Raw genomic sequence first — 20,812 nt, forward strand, 5'->3', positions numbered from 1 at the left:
ATCTACTTTTTTATACTTTTTTTTAATGTTATATTAAACCTCAATTAATTTATTCAATTTATTTTTACCATTTACATAATAATTAAAATTTAAATTCAAGTTTTCAAATCTAAACTTTTATGAAATTTGGGTTTGAATGTTTATTTAAACCCTTTTTTTCTTTGGAGAAATAAACAAATAAAATGAATATGAAGATATTAGATGAAAATACACCTTTGCTTGGGATGAATAAAGATGAAGACAACAATTATGAAATGTTAGAACCCTTGCACGATAAAAACAACCGTTTTGGATTTCAGTGTATTTTTCACTTTTTAACTGTTTTTTATAATGAAATTGTTCCGTCATCATTTAATTACTTGTTAGGGGTGTAACATATCACAACCTACACTGATTCAAATTTTTAAGTCAACAAAAGATAATTACTTATTAGGGGTTTATATAATTATAATTTTAAGCGGTTAATTGATGGTTTATATTTGATTAGAGATTCAATTGAATCTAAATTTTTATTAAAAACTTAATTGATTGTTAATTTATTTTATAAGAATTTATCGCTTTATTAAACGTAAATAAATGCTAATCTAAAATTGAAAAGTTTACCATACTTTTTAACACATAAATTTTGAAATATGATTTAGCCAACCTGAAAATGATAATGTTGAGGAGGATTTAATTTTAAATGAATGAAAGAAAAAAAAATTATGACATGTTTGGTTGAGAGAATTGGAATAGTGATTTTTCTCATAGTTAAATAATCATTCAAGATTCTAAAGTAAAAAGTAAAAGAAAATAAGGACTTTAAAAATAGGCAAACTAGAAGGAAAAAAGGCTAAAAAAAAAAAAAGCGAATCAAATATGATTTTAATTCTGTTTAATTGGTAAAGTTTAAATGCAAAATAATTTATGTTGTGGAATTCAAAAATCATACTTAAATGCACGGTTTATATTAATCTTGATCGTTTATAAATGTCAATCACTAGAAGTCGTCTAATGCATTAGCAGTTATATGATTTATCCCGCACAAAGCAAGATTGACAATTGTATAAAATCTTTACCTCATTAAGCATAAAAAATGAAAACGATATATAAAGTTCTTTTTTTTCTTTTAAGAGAAACAATGAAGTAGCCTTATTCTCCATCCAAGGTTGCCCGGGTCCGAAATTTATGCCTATTGTGCTATGAATGCCTAAAAAAATTACTCCGTATAAATTTTTAAACCAAAGAATTAAACAAAAAAAACTCTTTGAGAGAGGAAGATCATAAAAAGAACGAGACGGAATCACAGAATTGGAAGCCAAAAATATGAGGAATGAACGATTGAGAAAAGGAGAGTAAAAAAACATTCACACTAAAAGGTAAAAAAGAGAGTGTGCATTAAACACCAGTCATAGCATATATATATATAAGAGAATTACAATTTAGTACAAATATAAATCTAATCAACTATAATATAAAATAAATGTAAGATAGAGATTAACACTTTACGTTTGCGCAAAGAGAGTCTCAATGACTCAAGGCCTCCATCTTAACCAACAAGCCAATGACTCATTGACAAACCAAATCTAGGGGAAGCTGGCAGGGGGCCCAGCTCCCCCTAAAATAGAAATTTTCTCTTTAGGATCATTATAATTTTAAATTTATAATTATAAAATTATATTTTGATCCCTTAAAATGATAAAAATTTGATTTAACCATTTAAAAATTATAAAGATATAAGTTATTAAAATAGTGAAATTATATTTTTACTATTAAAAAATATATAATTTAATTTCGGCCCACTAAAAATTTTTTGGTTGACAAATTATATATTATAATATATATTTTAATATTAAATATAGACTTTAATGTTATTTAAATGTTTAAATATATTACATATGATTCTATAATGGTGTTATATTGTAGACTTGTCCACAAGGTTGTAGACTATCAGATTTGGTAGGCATAGTTTGATTGGGCTTGGAAAATATACTTTTTATTTCAAATAAATTCAGTTTAATCCGAATTTGAAGTAAATAATAAAGAAATAATTTTTATTAATATAATTATTAAAAAAATTGAAATTAGAAAAAAATTAAACTAGGGAAAATTAACATTTAAAATGTTTTTAAAATCTTTAAAACTTATCTATTTCTCTGAAAAAATATATCCACTTAGTGGTTCACAGAAAGATAAATTCTACTTTTAATTAAACTACTCTTATTATTTAACTTTTCATCAATAACAACTTATCTGATTTTTCTTAAACGTTTACATACCCAAAAAAAAAATTCATTTAAAAATCAATTAAGCTTCTATATTAAATTCGGATCGAATTAAGCTATTTCCGTTAACTAAAATAATTAATTAAGCCCTTTCTTTAATGATTTTTGTAATTGATCACATTGACTGTGAAAATAAATTAATAAATCAATTAAATACTAACATGTGGCAAGTTTTGATTTAATCTAATATTTTTCTCATGAATTTAATTATAAAAATTATAAAAAGTCATAAAAAATTATCAAAAACCATATAAAATTATAAATAATCAGATAAAATTATCAAAAATAATAATAATTACTAAATATGAAATTTGATATAAACTTATAAATATTATAAAATATTATAAAAGATATAAATAAATCTAATAAAATATAATTGTAAAAAAATATAAAATTAATAAAACATATTTGAAATATTTTAAAAATAAAAACAAATTAAAATTCTATAAAAATCATATAAATTATTAAAAAAATATCAAAATTTTTAAAATCGATATAAACTTATAATAACTATAAAAAATCATAAAAACTTAACTGCGACCGGACTAGTTGATTGGATTGAAATTGATAAGGGTATCGATTCAAAGAAAGACATTAGACTAGTTGACCTAGTAACCAGGTTGAATCGATTTTTTTAATATGTTTTTATTTTTTTATTTTTTAATATTTTACTTAATTGAACAAAACAAATCAATAAAGCTGACAAATTGATGGCCTAATTGGTTCAACCACTAGTTTGCTTCTGAAAAGCATATGTCAGAATTACAAATTCTGACATATGCTAATAGTTGAATGATGAAATTTTGGTTTGGTCTAATGGCTTTCTTCGAACCAGTACTTTTGTCGGTTTTAGGCCAATCAGTCCAACCCAAGTTTTTATAATTTTTATAAGTTTATATCGATGTTAATATTTTTAATATTTTTCAAGAATTCTAATATGTTTTTTTATTTTAAATATTTTAAATAGGTTTTATATAGTTTATTAGATTTTTTATATTTTTATAATATTTATAAGTTTAATAATTTTATATAAAATTTAATATTTTTAATATTTATTTATTATAATTTTTCTTATTTTCAATTTTTTTATACAAAAAACTATTATATTAAACTAGAAGTTGTCACGTGTTATCATCTATTTGGTCCATCAATTTATATTAATGGTCAATGTGATAAATGACGAAAACCGTTAACGGAAGAATTTAATTAATTATTTAAATTAACGATAGGGCCTAATTAAGTGTGAAATTAATATAGAGGCTTAATTTTTTTTTTACATTTTCTTAAACTACTTTTTTATATATAAGCTCCTTTTTTAATTACAGATATCATTGTTTTAAATATCATTAATTAATTATAAATTAAATAGTTTTCATTCAAAATTAAGGCCCAAGCCCCAAAGGTGGAATCTTTGGTTTGAAAGTTAACTTGGGGGTTAATTGTGTCATTTGGCAAGTGAGATGAGAGCATTTTAGTCTTTTCGACGTGGAGGAGAAAAAACCCTAGCACTAGCACTTCGCAATTCATGCTCCTATATATATCCGCTAAGGGTCTCCTCCTACCACACAGCCTAATTAAGTTGTAAAAGAAGGGAGGTAGCTCTTTTTATCGTTTTTTCATTGATGATTGTTTGTGTTAGGCTTTAGATAGTTTTTGAAAATTTGGGGAAAAAAAAGTTTTCGTTTGTCCTGTGTACAATAAGCCGATGCTCTGGAAGAAAAAAGAAATGAAGGTAGCATGGTAGTGTGCACAGAAACTGAATCTTACGATGGGACGACATGTCTGCTCTCTCTGAACCTCATTTCTATTGGGGCTTTGATGAGGGGGCCTGGTTTAGTCCCACATTTATTTATTTTTTCTTCAGTTATTATACTCTTCAGCCGTTCTTTTCTTTTATCTATTTTTTTAAAATCTGGCTGTTGACGATTTTTTATGGTTGGTTTGAGTGAATCTTTTTATAATTTGGGTTTTTTTATGCGATTAAATTTAGCAGAAGGGGTTTGAATTGTCGATGTGTCTTGTCAAAATGCTCTTTTTTTTATGGAGCCATGTCTAGCTTCTGAGAAATTTGCTTTTTCTAGTTTTTCTCCCATATTGGAAATAAATTACTGACGAATCGTGCCTTAATATAGCGAAAGTGTGAAACCTACAAATGTAACCTATTTGCTTTTTTTCGTAAGGGGTATGAATGGTCACGCCTTGAGCTCGTGATGTCAACCACTGAATGTGAGCCAATATTAAATATTAAAGAAAATATAAAGTAGACTACTTAGATCAGATAAACCTATAAATGATTTTTTTAGATTCCTGCTTTACAGTCTTCCCAGGGTCTCTTGTGTGCCTGTAATCGATAAATGGATTTATTTTGCACTTAGAAGTTGAAAATTTGTTGAATTTTTATCAAAAAATTAGTCAGCTTATGACATCCCAGATGCCAAATTGATCCGACCCTAATTATCAAACAGTGGAACCTAAAAAAAGATCTGGGCAGTCCCAAGTGATCAAATGTGTTGACTTTTAAATGTGTTGATTTACTTGAAAATAAGATGCAATTTCAGGTTTAACAGATCAAGCGAAGATTAAAGAACAAAAGCAGAATGTCTTAGCCTCCAAACTGAGAAAAAAGCAAGCTCTTTTTGAAATTATATTATATTATGAATTATTAACTTGTGAAAGTTAGAGCTAACAATCATTTGGAACAAATCTACGAAGGAAAGAGAGGAAGATAATCTCAATTGGTCCATCGGTTAAACATTTTTATCAAGTTAAAGATTATATAAACATTTTTTATATTAATTTGAAAATATTTTTAATTTAAAAAATGCTTCAAAAATAATTTTAATATTTATAAAAACTTTAAATAAAATCATTTAAATTATTATATAACATAACCTCCAACAAATTTTTTTAAATCTACTAATCATTTTAAAAGTAAATTTTTATATCTTCAATAAATATATACTTTTCACTTGATGTTTTTCTATTGGTAATATCAAAACTTAAAATTTTGATTCAATGTAGAAATTTGATTTTATGCAAGAATATTTTTTTTATTGAGAAAACAAGTGGCTAACCGCTTAGAGATGTAGGCTCTTGATCTTGTTATTCCAATAATATCATCATCGATTAATCTCATGAGAGTATGAAGAGGGAACCTAATATTTTCCATTACAAACCCTTGTCTTTGCGCCCAAGCAATAAAGAAATCGGTACTGCAATTTCTCTTGAAAAATGTGAAAATAATATCGAATAATACAATAGACTAAAATTTATGTATAAATTTGATATTTATCATATATATATATCAATCAATCAAGAGAAATGATTATATTGGATTATATATTCTCAGTACTAAAAACACTTAAAGCTAAAAAAGGAAGAAAAATAGAACAATCATGTCAAAATCATTTCCGACCATCATCTTAACCACATTTTCAACTTATTGCTACTCTCTCTGGGCTCTTTACCCTGATCCCAGTTGATTCTATTGCCGGTGAAGCTTTTCTCAACACTATTTACCGATTTCCCACTCCTTGTAATCCTACATGGCCACTGCTCAATTTGCCTTGCTTTGTTTGTTTCACTCCATACCTTCTTCTCCACCAAAGCAGACGATAGCAACACATTGTTCTCAATCCCTTTGCTCTCGATCTGTCTTTTCCTTCTCAACTCTCTAAGCGACTCCGTTCCTTTCAACAAGTCTGACCCCATCTCATTCATCCTTCTCCCATTTGAGTTTAAGCTCCTTCTAGTTGGAGGATTCATGCCATATATGGTTTCAATGGGTGTGACTTGTGATTTCTCTGCAGAATATGATAATCCCGGTCGCATTGTCTGTTCCTGGTGTTGCCTCAACTTTTGTTCAAGTTCATTACCCTAACAATTTCACGTAAAAGGGTTTAGTTTCTGACTCTAGGATCCTAAATTTTATTTCCCAAGTTCAGAAAAAACAACAACATTTAAGATGGAAAAAAGAACCTTTTGTTGTGATCCTCCACTTTCTCTTTCCATTTTCAACTTGTTTTCGAGTTCTTTAACCTGTATCAATAGAATCATATCAGATGGCCGGGGAGCAGTGATGAGGCAATAATGGTTAATACAAGGAAAGAAATGGACTGCCATAAATAACATCATTTGCCAGTAGTGGTTGAATTGGACAATGGGAAAGGGGAAAATATTTGGCTAAATGCTTAAATTAGGCTCAACCTTTATGTTGCTCACATAAGGGCCACACCTTTCAAATGATCATATAAGGGCCTCACCTTTACAAAAGTGTTAAAATAAGGACTTTCCACACACTTCAATTCAATTTGTAATAAAAATTAAATGAATATTGATGTGTTTAGGATAAAACACATAAAAGTTGAGTTCAACAGTGCTTAAAAAAAATCTTATTTGAGCACTTTCGAATATATTTGGCCCTAGGTTAGACCCTTAGATGACCATTTTGAATGGTTAAGTACTTATGTGAGCAACCCCTAAAAGGTTGGCTCCAATTTGAGCATTTAGCCAAAATATTTTGATATTTAAGTCAAACATTTTCGTTAGTTACAATTACCTTCTGTTGAAGCGTCCCTGAATGAAGCTCAAATTCCCGTGTTCTCTCTTTCAAAATGTCTTCAAGCTTCTTCACCTGTGAAATTATACAATCAAATGAATTTAAAAACCTCTTGATAAATTAGTATTGATGCTAAGTTTTCCATATATTCAATATCGGATATCAAATTTAATGAACTTATTGTTACTCAACAAAGTTAAAATGTCAAAGTTTCATTTTAGGCAAAACCTTTCTCTGTAGAGACAAGGATGCTGTCTGATTCTGAACATGCTCTTTCAGTTTGTTCTCGAGCTCCACAACCTGCGGTGAAAATACAAGTCAAAACTGGCATTTGGTTGATTTGAAGGCAAAATAAAGTAAAAAGATAGAGAACTAAAATTTTCAGATGACAATCAACCTTTAGCTGGGAATTTGAGCAAATTTCTTCCTTCTCCATCATTCTTTCTGAAAGTTGCCACAACTGCCTCTCTAATTGTTTACATAACTCTGCCTTGGATGAAAGCTGGTTTTCAAGTTCATTAAGCTTTTCTTCTTGGGTTTTGCAAAGTTGACCCTTAGCTTTGGCTTTATCCTCTAAGTTGTGAAAGTTCTCCACTGACTTTCTTAAAGCGTCATCTTTTGATTTCAATTCTTGCTTGGCTTTGTCAAGCTTCAATAGTTCAACAGGAAGACGAGGCAAAAAAAGGTACATGTTTAGGTTTTGGTTCCGAAAGATATTCACTTCAAGTTCTAGTTTTGTGTTAGATTCGGTAAATTTAGCAATCAGCTCACCATCTGTTTCAACTTTTGAAGCTCAGCTGTGTCAACCTGTTTCTTTGTTGGACCCAACTCCACTCCTCGGACCCGACTTGCAAAATTTAATGAACTTAGGGTCTCACCTAAGTCCTGCTCCGAAGGGCTGATTTGTACAAACATCAAGGTTTTAGAATCGCCTCCTACAGCAGATTAATAAAGGCTTTTGAGAAAGGTCGATGATACTTTCAATTCCTCCATATAATAAAACTAATAATCCATCAATCATGGTTAAGTGCACCATATTCTATAACAAAAGCGTTCCCTTTTGAACTCTGAACATTCTTCTAAATGTGTTCATACATATGCAAGTACGTAATGAATTCTTTCTGAAGTCTATATTTGAACGTTTTCAGAGTTGACTAATAGGATATTCGAATAGGAAACTCCTTCCATGTGCTTGCTTACCTAAGGAATCTTGGAGTAGATGTGTGAGCTTGGAATTCCTGCAAAACCCAAATAGATATCAAAACCAGTAATATACATCTAGGATACAATGAGATAAACAGCAAACCTATATGGGATGTGGCTGCTTTTGTTTGCCAAAGCAGAAATCACATCTCCTAAAGCAGAAAGTGATCTGTTGATATTTTGGGCTTCCTTAAGCCGATCTCCTTGCACTTCAGTTTTTGCTAGCCTTTCACTACCGGCCAAATCCAAAAGCCATAATTTGCTCTTGGTGCACTCACCAGTGATCAAATTCTTTGCTTTAACTAATATGCATAGCATGCTGCAAAAACAATACATATATGCAAGCCTCAAATGATAACTTCTATTGTAGCATATAAATTCTTTCCTTTTATCATTTTATACAGATACGAAGAACATTTGTAAAACTAGAACAGAAACGAAAATGGTTATTACAGACCCTTGCATAATATGGCAAAGTCAAAGACAACTAATTTTGCTTGCCGTCTTGAGCAAAAACCAGAGTTAATCATAACAAAAGGAAAGTTTTGGTGATACTAACCAGTGAGATCGGCTACTATGCTCATTCACATTGTTTGACCCTATAGCTCTTGCATTGTTTCCAGCCTGTAGCACATTCCAAACCTCCTTAATATTTTCAACTTTAGCCTCCACTATCCCAGGAACATGATGAAACCCCTCTGAAGCTTGCCTTATTCCCAACCTTGAATAAACCAGACCAATCAATGGCAATTCTTACACTCACAACAGAAATACACCAAGCCAAACTAAATCGTCAATAAGAATAAGATTTTGATTTTACCTTTTTGATGCTGGTTCAGTTGCAAGCAAGTCTCTGATTTGCTCATTGTAGACTTCAAGTACACTGACAGATATACTAAAGGTAGAAATTTCTTTCCGCTCTTCGATTAATTTAAACAACTGCTCTAAAGTCCTATAGTTGACTCCTCGATTTTGTCCTGTACCTTCCATGGTAAAAGTCTTCCCAGTTCCTGTCTGCCCATATGCAAATATACAGACATTGTAACCATCTAAAACCGAAGTTACCACTGGGGAAGCATCTGCAAACACCGAAACTGTAAAAGCATAAAAGTTTTGAGTTAGAGTATGTTCTCATATCCTTATCCACAACTGTACCATAACTCAGTCAAACTATAGGGACCGACTTTTTTTCTTTTTTGCTGCAAACCTCCACAGTCAGAAATCAATTCCTCTGAAGTATGCATTATGCAAATTTCTGACCAGGCGATAAAATGCAGTAATCACATTTAAGCAGGAAAGACAGCTGAAGGAGGAAAAATAAGCTGACCTATCGGGATAAATTTTCCAAAATAGTAACAAAAAATTAAGCTAAACTAAATTTATTTATGATATGTGCTGTTCATTAAACTATTAAATATAGCATAAACTCAGATCAGGTATGCTTGAAGAGAAGCTAATTCTTTAGTGTTGTTATTGAGAAAGCAAATGCAGCACAATACCTTGATCATCCTTAGGTGTATAAACTCGATCAAATTTGAAAATTTTCTTCATGGAGCTTCCTGTAAGTATCCCTATATCTCCATCCTTAGCTGCACTAAAATCTACAATCGTTGTATGCCCAGCTGAAGCCTCGTCATCACTTAATGGACGGCACCTACAGAACACTCTGATCTTTCCTGCGATAAAATAACAAAGCTGGGATTAGGTTCAATCCACACTGCAAACATTGAAAATTCGATGTTAAAATTTTGAACATCAAAACATGCCTTTTGCTTCCTGTATCTGGTTATGTAGCTTTTTCCTCATTGCCTGCTCCTCATTGAGCCTTAGTTTTAGGTCTTCACACTGTGCCACTGCAGTTTAGATAGATTATGAAGATGTAGAGATTCTTACCAAAAAAAAAAAGTGGCTTGGTGATACATACATACCCAGTGCTTGAACAGCAAATATCATCTTGTTTAATTCTGGAATTGAATCAGCACAGTCATGCGCCTTATTAGATAGCAGAGAATGCTCTTGCTTTATGATCTGACAAAGAGAGTGATTTTTAAACAATCTCTTTGATGTTTCACTAGGTCTGTCAAGAAAAATAAGAAAAAATATAGTTTACCTTTATTTTTCTTTCCAACTCAATGATGGAATCAACCCATAATCTCTTATCACACTGATATTTAGTAGAAATGTCTTTCAACTTTGCAGCTTGTTGTTCCAGGGCCCTATCTGCATAAGCATTAGGCATGATCAAAAAATCTCAAGTTTTCTAGCAAACAGAACAATTCTTACATTTCATAGGCTCTTTCGTTTTTTAATCGTTCTTCCATCTGAGACATTCAGCCAAACCCTCCTTACCTAAATTCAAATTCTGGAAGAACTTGTTGTCGAGTTCCATTCTGACATTCTCTAGTTGTTCATTTGAAGTTGTTAATGACATCCAAGCTTCATAGCATTCATCTGTCTTGAGCTGGCACAGGTTCTTCAGCTCTTCTATCTTCTTTTCATACTTTACTGTAGATTTCATTTTCATATGTTTCTTCTGCAAACCACGTGAACAATAAATCAACATAACCTAAAGCAAGAATTTTTGTACCTCAGACGGTCTCAATCCAGAGTTTGTATCTCACCAGAGGTGATGAAATTTCTATTTCAGCATCACAATTGTTGCATACAAGATAATCGCAATTCAGTCGAGACACTTTATCTAGTTTAGAATATAATCATATAAGCAAATCAGCAAGTCTCTCAGGGAAAATTCACAACAGAAACCTAACATGAAAGAGAAAAAGATACCAGCTAATTCTGTAGCCCGTTTTATGCAAACCCCATTAACTATTGGGCTTCCACAGACACTTTCAAACCTTACAACAATCTCCCTGCTCGCCCCCACGGAAGCTCTAATATCAACCACTTGTAATGGCTTGTTTGCTCCAACAATAGAGTATACATCAAGTTCAGACAATACCTGCCGTTTTCACCAAAAGAACAAGCGAAATTCCTTAACAACAATGAACCAAACTAAATATATACACTATAAGTCGTATAATTTTAACTTGCCTTGTCTTCTTGAATGAAGACATCAAAAACTCTCATTCCTTTAGGTCCATTGGTGTTCACAATTTCAGCAAAATGAAGATCAACCAAATAGTCCCCCGGGGGGAAATCATTGAATCGGTAAGTGACGTTTCCAAAGCGTGCTGATTGATAAATGGGTGGCATATCGCCACCACCATTGATGCTTTCAATGGTTCGCAAAACATCCCCTCCTTCGAAAAATTTATCTCCACAAACATCAACTCCGCTCGTTCCTTCTTTCTTTAAAGCCCCTCCTCCAGCATTTACAAACATAACAGCAGTGTCTAGACCAAAACAGAACAGTCACAGTCGCTTCCACTTTTAAAAGCCATCAACTTTATTTAAGTTATTTCCAAAATAATTCGAGATTATTGTTCATAGCAACCAAACAGACTCAAAAACATCAACAACGTTAGACTCCGCAACAAAATAGCGAACAAGAATTGAAGAAAACAGGAAATGAAAGTAAATTAGATATAAAGAAACAGAATAAGAAAAAAAACCTGAAAATTCAGAGGTTTCAAAACCAGATTTAATCAATCTTGAACCAGAAAAGCAGAGTGTCGAATCCACTTCATCTTCTTGATTCTCATTCTCGAACTCAGAATTCATAGTATCTTGTTCACAGTTAAGCAAACTGCAAGGCCTGGAATTTGGGCTTTGGATCTTGGAGAGTTGGAGATGAGATTTAGGGATTTGAGATTCTGCCATCGGAGAAAGACCTACAAGGAAAAAAAAAAGGAGGGAATTCGCAGGTGGAGCTGTGTTTTTCAAAATCTTGCTTAATGTTTCTTTTACCTTTTTGACTATGTAGCTAAGCTAACTATAAAAACTACTGATGTTTTGTGGACAGAGATATTATAATATCACATGGCCTTAATCGATTCGAAATTTAAATTTGCTAAAATGGCGTTTGAACTTTGAATTTGTATTTGATGGACCGTTAGTCCGTTACCCTTTTAATTGAGTCCTTTAGGCTCCCCTGCCGTGGGTCATTTTTGTGGGCCGGGTTTCCATATGTGTTGTACTGTTGTCTGATCTATGTGGTCCAAATTTACTTTGTCCTATTTACTGCCCTTTTTTTTTGTTAAAATAACATTTTTATAATTTATCATTTTGAATATTTTTTTCACACTAATAAAATTTGAAATTTGAATTGATTGCACCATATATCCTCAAATCATGTTTGATATTTTATATTAGTTTCTAATTTTTTAAAGTAGTTAACAAACATTTAAAGTATTTTAATTAATTTATTAAAATATTAATATTCTATTAATTAAATAATATATTACAAAATTTTAAAGAAAAACAGGTTGAGCTAAAATTGGCTTTAGAATGTTGGAGTCTAAACTTAATCTATATTTTAAAGGAGTTTTTATTTCCTTTGCCTAAATCCATTTTTTAAGCATAACAATTTTGTTCAAACTCTTTCAAATATTGGGCGAGATTTTAAGCTAAGACATGTCCACTTTCTATTATCATAGTCATTATCTTACATATTAAATGTCATTTACGATGCAAACTTTACAAGTGCGAACCAGTTGCATCTTAACCATTGAAAGTTGATTTGCAAAATAATATTAGATGGTCTGTCGATAAGCCACGTGTAACAGGAAGTACCTACTCAACAAGGACCTAAAGTTATTTTTTAAAATTTAACTCGGACAAATATATTTGATTCGATTTTAATCGGATTCTATTTCACTCGACTTGATTCGAGAAAATTTTAAATCAAGTTAGGATGATAAAATAGAATTCGTCAATTCAAATTTTTTTCATTCAATTCGATTGAACATTCACTCTTAGTTGGAACGATAGCAGATTTGCAATGCTTATCTATGACATGGCAACATTGATGGACCACACAATCGATCACTCATCCAATGTCTCATATTCAATTTTGCATGGGGTTTGCACTGGGATCGTAGTTGTCACACAAATATGATGTAAAATATGTCTATTAATTGGATGTTTTCCTACCTTAAAAAATATGTATATTTACTATATCCACTGTTTCGATTTAATAAGTTTGAAAAATAATAGTTCTTCTAAATTTTGTTAACACTTTATTTTTTTAATATATCATATTTAAACTGTTAATGCGATTGGTACATATAATTACAAAGTCGCATTTTTTAAATATGTTCTACATTCATGACAAAAAAGAATGTTTTACTTATTCGAACTAATATTTAATACTCATATTAATAATTATGATGATACAAATTTTAATTGATGTAAAAATGATATTTTTAAAATTTTAATAAAACAATTTAAAACTTAAAAATGAATTTAAACCTAAATATATTTAATGAAATTAACCCTTCAATAAATTCTCATTCTTTAATTTATACACGAATAAGCTCTCATGAAAATGATTATTGTTGTTCAACATTTGCTAGGAAAGGAGTAGACGGTAAATATCACCGAATGCCAAAAGAAGAGTACCAATTACCCTATCTCAAATTAGGATTGGCAGAGAGATCACTACTATGCAAAGATTAGTTCACGAATTAGGGAGGAACTTCTATATCATGGATTCATGGTAGAAAAAGAAACGATTGAACTTTGGTCTAACAAAAATTTCCGTTCAAGTCAAAAACACGGACCATTGTTTCCGCCCGTAGCCAAACGAGACATTAGTCTGCCTCCTGCGTTCTCTTCTTTCTCCAGTCAACCTTTCTTCCTTACAATGTCCTTCCCCCTCACGTCGTCGTTTCGTTCGCTTCCCTCCCATTTTGCAGCTTCCTTCCTTTTCAACTCCAATTCAGCTAAGCTCCAATCTCCCATCTTAATGTCACTCCCTCAAAACCCTTCTTCATTTCCTCGCCATATTAGCCGTAGCTTCACCAGAGCTCCACCCAACAGCTCCGCCGTCTTCCGCCCAAACCTCAGAGTTCGCGCTTCAAGCAAAACGCCAAACCAGGCGACCGACGCTAAGCTAATCGCAATTAGCTCCGCCGTGACCATAACATTCGCCGTTGCTAATCGCGTTCTTTATAAGCTCGCACTTGTTCCCATGAAGGAGTACCCATTCTTTTTAGCTCAATTCACCACCTTCGGGTAAAATTTATTTCTACAATTTAATTTCAATTTTGTTGGAAGAAAAAAGAAAAATAATTGTATCTGAAAAACGTAGGTACGTGGCGATTTATTTTTCGATACTGTTTTTACGTTACCGGGCGGGGATCGTGGCTAATGAAATGTTAAGTTTGCCTAAATCTCGATTCGCTGCCATTGGTATGCTAGAAGCTCTTGGAGTTGCTAGTGGAATGGCTTCTGCAGGTGGAAACTTTTCAATAGTTTTTTGGAATTCTTGATATGCAAAATTGAATTTGTTAATTGTGAAAAGATACAATAAATGCAATTTTTTTTGTGTTTGGATTTGATGGGTTTACTTTTGGCTTCTGTAATATTTTGTAATTTCTACAGCGATGCTTCCGGGACCAGCCATTCCGATATTGAATCAGGTTTTCTCTTTAAAGTGATAGAATATGCCTTTGATACTTCTTTGAAAATGTATAGTAACACACAGATGATTATTGGATTTGGATTAGATGCTCATGGTCAATTTATGGATGTTTGATCGTATGTTGTATCAGGAATTGAAATAGCCTCTTATCATCTTGCAGACTTTTTTAGTGTGGCAGCTCCTATTTTCAGCCGTTCTATTGGGGAGGAGGTATTCATTTAATCAAATTGCTGGCTGCTTGCTTGTAGCAGTAGGAGTAATAGTGGCTGTTACAAGGTATGCTAATGCTATCTGTTCTCTATAGCCAATAATCCTACCCGTAGGTGAATACATTCAATCTCGTGTAGTGTGTGGAAGTGCAAAGCAAGCAGAAGAGTTTACCTGCCTCATGGGAAAAAAAAGGCCTAAAAAATGCAAAAAAATAAAAATAAAAATACCTAATTGTCTAAGATACTGAAAGAAAATAATAGAAATATTCCAGTCTACATCATTCATCTGTTGTGCTATAGCATTTTAGCTTAAAATGCTTAGATGGTCTTGGATGGAAAGGAATAAATCTCTGTTCCTCTTAGCTGCCAAGCATGAGTAAACAGGTTCACGTATTTTTCCCTTTGGCACTGCTGCTTTGGCAGGACTAACCAGATTTGAGTGTCACCATACATGCATTTCTCTTTGCTACTTGAATTGGGGTAAAGATCTGATGATAGTTTGCTGTTTTTGTAATTGTAGCGGTTCAGAAACTAGCCAGGTGCTATCTGGAATTAAGCTTATGTGGCCAGGAGTAATGATAGCATCAGCAGCTTTTCAAGCTGGTGCATCTATTATTAAGGTTAAAGCAATTCCAATCTGTCATGAGTTCTATGGAATTGTATAATCAAACATAACAATTTTTTTCTTTCTTGAAACAGGAATTTGTTTTTATTGATGCTGCAAAGCGCCTCAATGTAAACCTTTTCTCTCACTGGCTTTCCATATTAGCGTGTTTAGTTTATTTCCTCGTTGATGCTCAAACTATCAAACACACTCGTGCAGGGGAAGTCACTTGATATATTTGTTGTCAATTCTTTTGGATCTGGATTTCAGGTGTGTCTGATGTGCTGTAAAAGCTTTCACTTGTATTCCATTAATCCTATTTATGCATGCTCATTGATCTTTCAATAATAATAAATCTTGCTCAAAGGTACTTTCTTTTCAATCCTTTTGATGGAACTCATTCTGATGGCATCAAAATGGAGCTCTTTCTAACTTATCTTAGTTTGACAGGATGATTTTAATGTTTCTGTAAAAACTTTCCATGTTTACAGAAACTTAACATGAAAGAACCAACTCCTATCCATGCTCTTCCTTTCTTTATGCTAAAGAAAGGGAATCAAATTGTTTTAGGTATTGCCACACCAAGATTTGGTCATTTAGTGTTTATATTGGATGGTTCAAAAAATCCTGAGCAATGACCAGATTCAGCTACTCTATTAATCATGTTTTGCAGTAATAGATATTCATTACTAACACCTCGCAAAGCTTCATTCCAATCAAAAAGATCTTACATGTTAAGCTGCATGTGTCCCCTTGTTGAATTTTAATGTTTCTTTGGATATGTAGGCTCTCTTTGTGCTTCTTTTGCTGCCTTTGCTGTCAAATTTGAAAGGGATACCATTCTTGGAACTTCCTTCTTATCTAAAAAGTGGTGCTGCATGCTTTCTAAATCTAGGAGGTGAAACATCAGGCAAGTTCTTACATTTGGAGTTCATACAAATGGATATATCAATAGTTTCCCTTTTTTTTCTTAAACCTTAGGCCTGTAGGGTTTTTTTTTATTGGTCAGTAAGGTCAGCATTTTAACTCTAATTTTGTGCTGAAGTTTGACCTTGGCATCACAAGTTACTGTCAGGACTCTTACCTTTTACTTTTAGATATTTCAGACTAATTGAATCAAAATAAAGTACTTTACCAATTAGCACCCTATCTGTTTTTACGTTAATTGCCCCATGTTGCTGGACTTACAATGGGTAAGGCAAGTCGCTTAAGTTAATGCGGGCATTAACCTTTCTTCTGCCCGCAAAATTTAAGTACCTCTTATTGGTGGACTCTAATTTTCCTCTGAACTATGCACATTAAAATAATGAAGAAAATTTTAGCCATTGGCTTTTTGCTGTAATGACAATATGAAAATTCAGTTTCCTGTTTAAGCATTTAGTCAATCATGCTACGGACGCTTCTATTAGTCAGTCAAATAAATTGGATTCGCAGTAAGTTTTGGTTTTCCTCAAGTTGCATTTTTCACTACAGGTTGTGAAGGAGCTCCATTACTTCCACTACTTTACATAGTTACCAATATGGCTTTCAACATATCAGTGCTCAATCTGTTGAAAGTATCCTCCGCCATTGTTGCATCGCTCACTGTAACATTGTCAGGTCAACTCTCTCACTTACTCTCGCGATTTGCATGCATGGACATGGTTATTAATGCATGTCATAACATGTAACATAGCTGAATCTATTTAATGCCAAGCTAATGCATTTCTACACTGTACTAATGAATTTTCTTTTCTCGTTTCCTCTTTGGTTCTCATTTCAGTGCCCCTTTCGATTTACATTCTCTCTCTTCCATTGCCGTATCTCCCTAATGGTGCAAGCTTAAGTCCCTTTTTCCTGTTTGGTAGCTTAATTCTCATGTCCGGTCTTATTCTCTATAACATTGCACAACCTTCGAAGGCTGGCTCAAAATGAGATTGACATTACAAAATTCAGTTGATCATCAGAGATTATTAAAACAAACTGATTCAACTGTAAATACGACGATTTAGTATGTGCTTAAGGCAGCATTCTTTTACCACCACGGGGACAGTCTTTTACATAAATTGTGAATCGAATAGCATTGATTGCCTGCTCCTTTGGATTTAAGTATTTTGCTACTACAAAAGAAACTCCAATAAGGAATTAGAATTTTAATGGAACCTGAATCAATTGAACTAGATAAACTAGATATAGCTTAATAATTAAATCAACCGGTTTTCCAGGATTGCACTTTTTGGTTCTTCCTACCAAACAAAACCTAAATGATCAGCCAGGGAACAGCATTTCATTTACTTCCTATGTTAATTTTTTAGGTAAATACAACTCAAGGGGGCAGCAAAAGAAGATTTTTAGTGCAGAAACATGACGAATCTTAGTCCCTATGGTATGTTTCAATCTAATCAGCTAGTCTATGGGAGCAAATAATAATAAATTCTTCGCACAATCCAAAACTTCAGAACATGCTTTCAATAGAAAACTTCAATGCAAAATTGCCATTCCACCCCACTTAAAATGTACATCCAGTTTGTTGCCATTTAATGTTTCCTCTGAAAAAAAAAAGCAGAAAATAGATGTTAGCCACTGTATATATCTGGGAAACGTTTTGATTTTCTATATACTAACTACCAAGCCCGACTAAAAGCCCTACGAAGGAAAAATACAGCATAATTATTATATAAAGCAAAAGAAGTAAAGAGAACCATAGGGATGCCATTTGATATAAGATAAACTAACGTCCAGTCTACAAATGAGATAAGCGAGGATTTGCCACCTCACGCTTCTTGCAAGATATGAGGTGCTTCGGGCATTAGGCTATAATAAGTAGTCCCATAGACAACAAGTTGAGTCCTAACATTGCGATTAGAATTATAAAGTACATGCACAACTTCAATCCCAATATAAAACTGAATAACTAGCCTCAGGAAATGCTATGATTCGGTGCTATCCAGGTCAATAATATTAGATGTGGGGGAATGAAAATTTAGGGCAAATGACGAGACAACAACAGAATGTTCAAACAACATACCTTGCGCTTTTTTATCTTCCCCATTCCACTGCTACCATTACCGAAGACTGTTGGTTGCTCATTGGTATCACCCCCCAACGGTAATGTTTTAATTTCATCATAGAAACTGTCTGTCAGACCAAGCAACCTGATACAAACAAGGGATAGACGGTCAAACAGAGGGAATCACATATACAACCAAAAACTCAACCATGAAAATTATTCACTGAAAATTGTCACTGATAGACACTGAAAGTCAAAGCGCATACCCATTTCTTGACTTCTTCAAGTGTTTCTCTATCTTTTTGTCCATCTTTGTGACGGGAGCACGAGTGAAAAGTTCTTCCTCTTGCTGCGCACGCCTTTCCATCTTTTCCATATATCTAGTGAGTTCTCTACTTTCAGGTCCAATAATTTCTCTAACCTGGAATAGTTAGCAACAAAAAAGTGTTAGCTTAATTCATAAGTCCAAGTAATGAAACAAAAACAGTCAAGCAACGGACCTCTTCAGGTTTTCCTTCTAAATCATCCATCATTTCCCTAATAAAACCACTCCTTGAAGCTTTTCGCAAAGTTTCTTTTTCCCTCCTTAAAGCATTCCTCTCCTCTCTCGACATCTTTTGATCCTCTTCCACAACTGCAGGAGCGAATTTGGGTGGTCTATAGACACCAGTACCATCCTACAATACACAGAAAAAAGCTTAATAAACAAAAACAATTCAATAGGTAATATTTATAGCAAAACTAACATCTGGTATCATATCTGCTTTACTAATAAGCATATCTGGATTCGGGCGATAAGTCAATGGATCCTGTGTCTTCTCACGTCCATCTGATGCTTCATTTGAAGCTCCTTGTTGCTGCGTTGCACTCCCACTAACCCTTGTAAGCTTTTGAATTTGGTACTGAAGTTTTTTGTCAATTGGCCTAATCTGTTTATAACCCAAAAAAAAAAAACCCCAATTATTGAGACCATAACATAGAAATCGATAAAAAAACTAAATAGCCAAAGAGAAAGAAAGATCCTTCAAACCTTTTCAAGAAACAATCTAATCTCAACAAGACTCCTAACAACAGGATGTCCCTCAATTGAATACCCTTTTGCCTTGCGAAGTAAATAATACACAAGTGATTGACAATAGTTTAGAAGCAACAAATGCTTGGCTTCCAAATAACTTATCCCATCCGTAGTTGGGAAATTATTTGCTTTCACCTGTCACTCAAATCAATAGAAACTATTGATATAAAACATCATAAGACTAAAAAAAATAATCAACTGCGACTGGACATGGCCGAAGCTCGTCACCTTAGCAGTTAAAGCCTGTATTTTGGTAGTCACTACATCTAAGCCTGATTTCATTTCTTTCAACACCGTAGCTAATTGGATAGATTCCCTGAAATCCCAAAAATAAATAAATAAATAAAATTATATGCTCCTAAATGCGAAAATCAATCACACAGTACTTACCTTCTTAACCTTTCATTCTCGTTTCTGTTGCTAATCTCTTCCATGGTTTATCGACTAAACTTCACTTCACCGGCAATTTACGAAGAACGAACCTGCCACGCCGTACTTTGAGCAGGGAATATAAAGGAGGAGGGTTAGTCGGCTGACCCCATTAACTAGTAGCATTCGGTTTTTGAATTGCTTTAAACCCTTATCTGGGCCTCAGGCCTTTTATACCCAAAACCTGAATTCTGTTCAGCCCAAGCCGGACTACGGATCTATTGGTTGAGTCAAACTGGATTCGTTGACCTAAACTAGCTCGTTTAGGTCCATTACCATTCAAATTAGGGTTAATACCACTTTCGGCCCCTGTACTGTAGTTAAATTATCACTTTGATACTTGTACTATTTTTTTATCAGTTCGGCCCTATATTTTCATTCTGTAATATTTATATATAAGTCCTCAAACATTTTATTATTTTATTTATTGATGAGATGGTTGATTGATGATGCATGAGATTAATTCACCAATGGCTAATTATTTAGACAGATTTATTAACACCCTAAATAAATATGTAAAGGACATTTATTCAATCCATCCCCCACCTTGATAGGCTTCATTTTGACTCTTTCTTGTTCAAATCTTACTTCGTAAATGGAATGTTTCTTAAGAAGTTCGAATAACAGTATAGTCTTCATTCAAATCAATCCCGCCTTACCTTCGCTGCATTATTTTAGCCAACTAATTCCACTTGTTCTTTAGCTACTTTCTTTTCACAACAAAGAATTTCTTTTTATTTCCCTTAATTTTAGACAGTCAGATGTACTTTTAGATGGAAAAAATGTCGGAGCAATAGGCTTTGCCCCCCTTTCCTCTTATTATGCTTCTTCTCAAGTTTGTTTTCCTTCCACCAGAAATTGTCATTTGTTGCATCGTAGAAGAGGAGAAGAAAAAAAATGGGGAATTGGATGTTAATTAGAAAGGCGAATCCAAATA

At 32.9% G+C, this 20,812-nt stretch overlaps 3 protein-coding genes and 1 non-coding gene across 5 annotated transcripts; 2 read left to right on the forward strand and 2 right to left on the reverse strand.

Moving 5' to 3' along the window:
• Positions 1–3,988: 3,988 nt before the first annotated feature.
• LOC121218059 (small nucleolar RNA snoR100) lies at positions 3,989–4,111 on the forward strand. Its single transcript, XR_005914325.1, has one exon. It is a non-coding gene; the product is annotated as a small nucleolar RNA snoR100 (small nucleolar RNA).
• A 1,465-nt stretch (positions 4,112–5,576) lies between these two features.
• LOC107905143 (kinesin-like protein KIN-14R) lies at positions 5,577–11,929 on the reverse strand. The gene is made up of 19 exons (XM_016831718.2): positions 11,598–11,929; positions 11,077–11,378; positions 10,813–10,984; positions 10,647–10,723; positions 10,375–10,558; positions 10,136–10,245; positions 9,954–10,053; positions 9,792–9,878; positions 9,525–9,701; positions 8,846–9,119; positions 8,585–8,746; positions 8,129–8,344; positions 8,023–8,060; positions 7,594–7,757; positions 7,220–7,471; positions 7,051–7,122; positions 6,823–6,897; positions 6,243–6,302; positions 5,577–6,140 (listed from the first exon to the last, which is right to left on the reverse strand). Exons 1-19 carry the CDS (start codon positions 11,803–11,805, stop codon positions 5,682–5,684), a joined length of 3,189 nt encoding a protein of 1,062 aa, XP_016687207.1. The 5' UTR covers positions 11,806–11,929; the 3' UTR covers positions 5,577–5,681.
• A 1,546-nt stretch (positions 11,930–13,475) lies between these two features.
• Positions 13,476–17,457, forward strand: LOC107905144 (protein CLT2, chloroplastic). 2 transcript variants are annotated; one of them, XM_016831719.2, is made up of 10 exons: positions 13,476–14,160; positions 14,237–14,382; positions 14,530–14,567; positions 14,730–14,845; positions 15,299–15,398; positions 15,478–15,513; positions 15,602–15,652; positions 16,169–16,292; positions 16,856–16,981; positions 17,145–17,457. In XM_016831719.2, the coding sequence occupies exons 1-10, from the start codon at positions 13,640–13,642 to the stop codon at positions 17,294–17,296; spliced, it is 1,410 nt and encodes a 469-aa protein (XP_016687208.1). In that variant the 5' UTR covers positions 13,476–13,639; the 3' UTR covers positions 17,297–17,457. The 2 variants fall into 2 exon arrangements, with proteins under 2 accessions (XP_016687208.1, XP_040950167.1); XM_041094233.1 differs by lacking the exon at positions 15,602–15,652.
• Positions 17,458–17,529: 72 nt separating this feature from the next.
• LOC107905145 (neuroguidin) lies at positions 17,530–20,010 on the reverse strand. Its single transcript, XM_016831721.2, has 8 exons — positions 19,837–20,010; positions 19,675–19,762; positions 19,402–19,581; positions 19,118–19,300; positions 18,872–19,048; positions 18,638–18,792; positions 18,390–18,516; positions 17,530–17,910 (listed from the first exon to the last, which is right to left on the reverse strand). The coding sequence occupies exons 1-8, from the start codon at positions 19,878–19,880 to the stop codon at positions 17,899–17,901; spliced, it is 966 nt and encodes a 321-aa protein (XP_016687210.1). The 5' UTR covers positions 19,881–20,010; the 3' UTR covers positions 17,530–17,898.
• Positions 20,011–20,812: the final 802 nt, after the last annotated feature.

This window comes from Gossypium hirsutum, chromosome D05 (genome assembly GCF_007990345.1).
Source record: "Gossypium hirsutum isolate 1008001.06 chromosome D05, Gossypium_hirsutum_v2.1, whole genome shotgun sequence".
NCBI classification, from domain to species: Eukaryota; Viridiplantae; Streptophyta; class Magnoliopsida; order Malvales; family Malvaceae; genus Gossypium; species Gossypium hirsutum.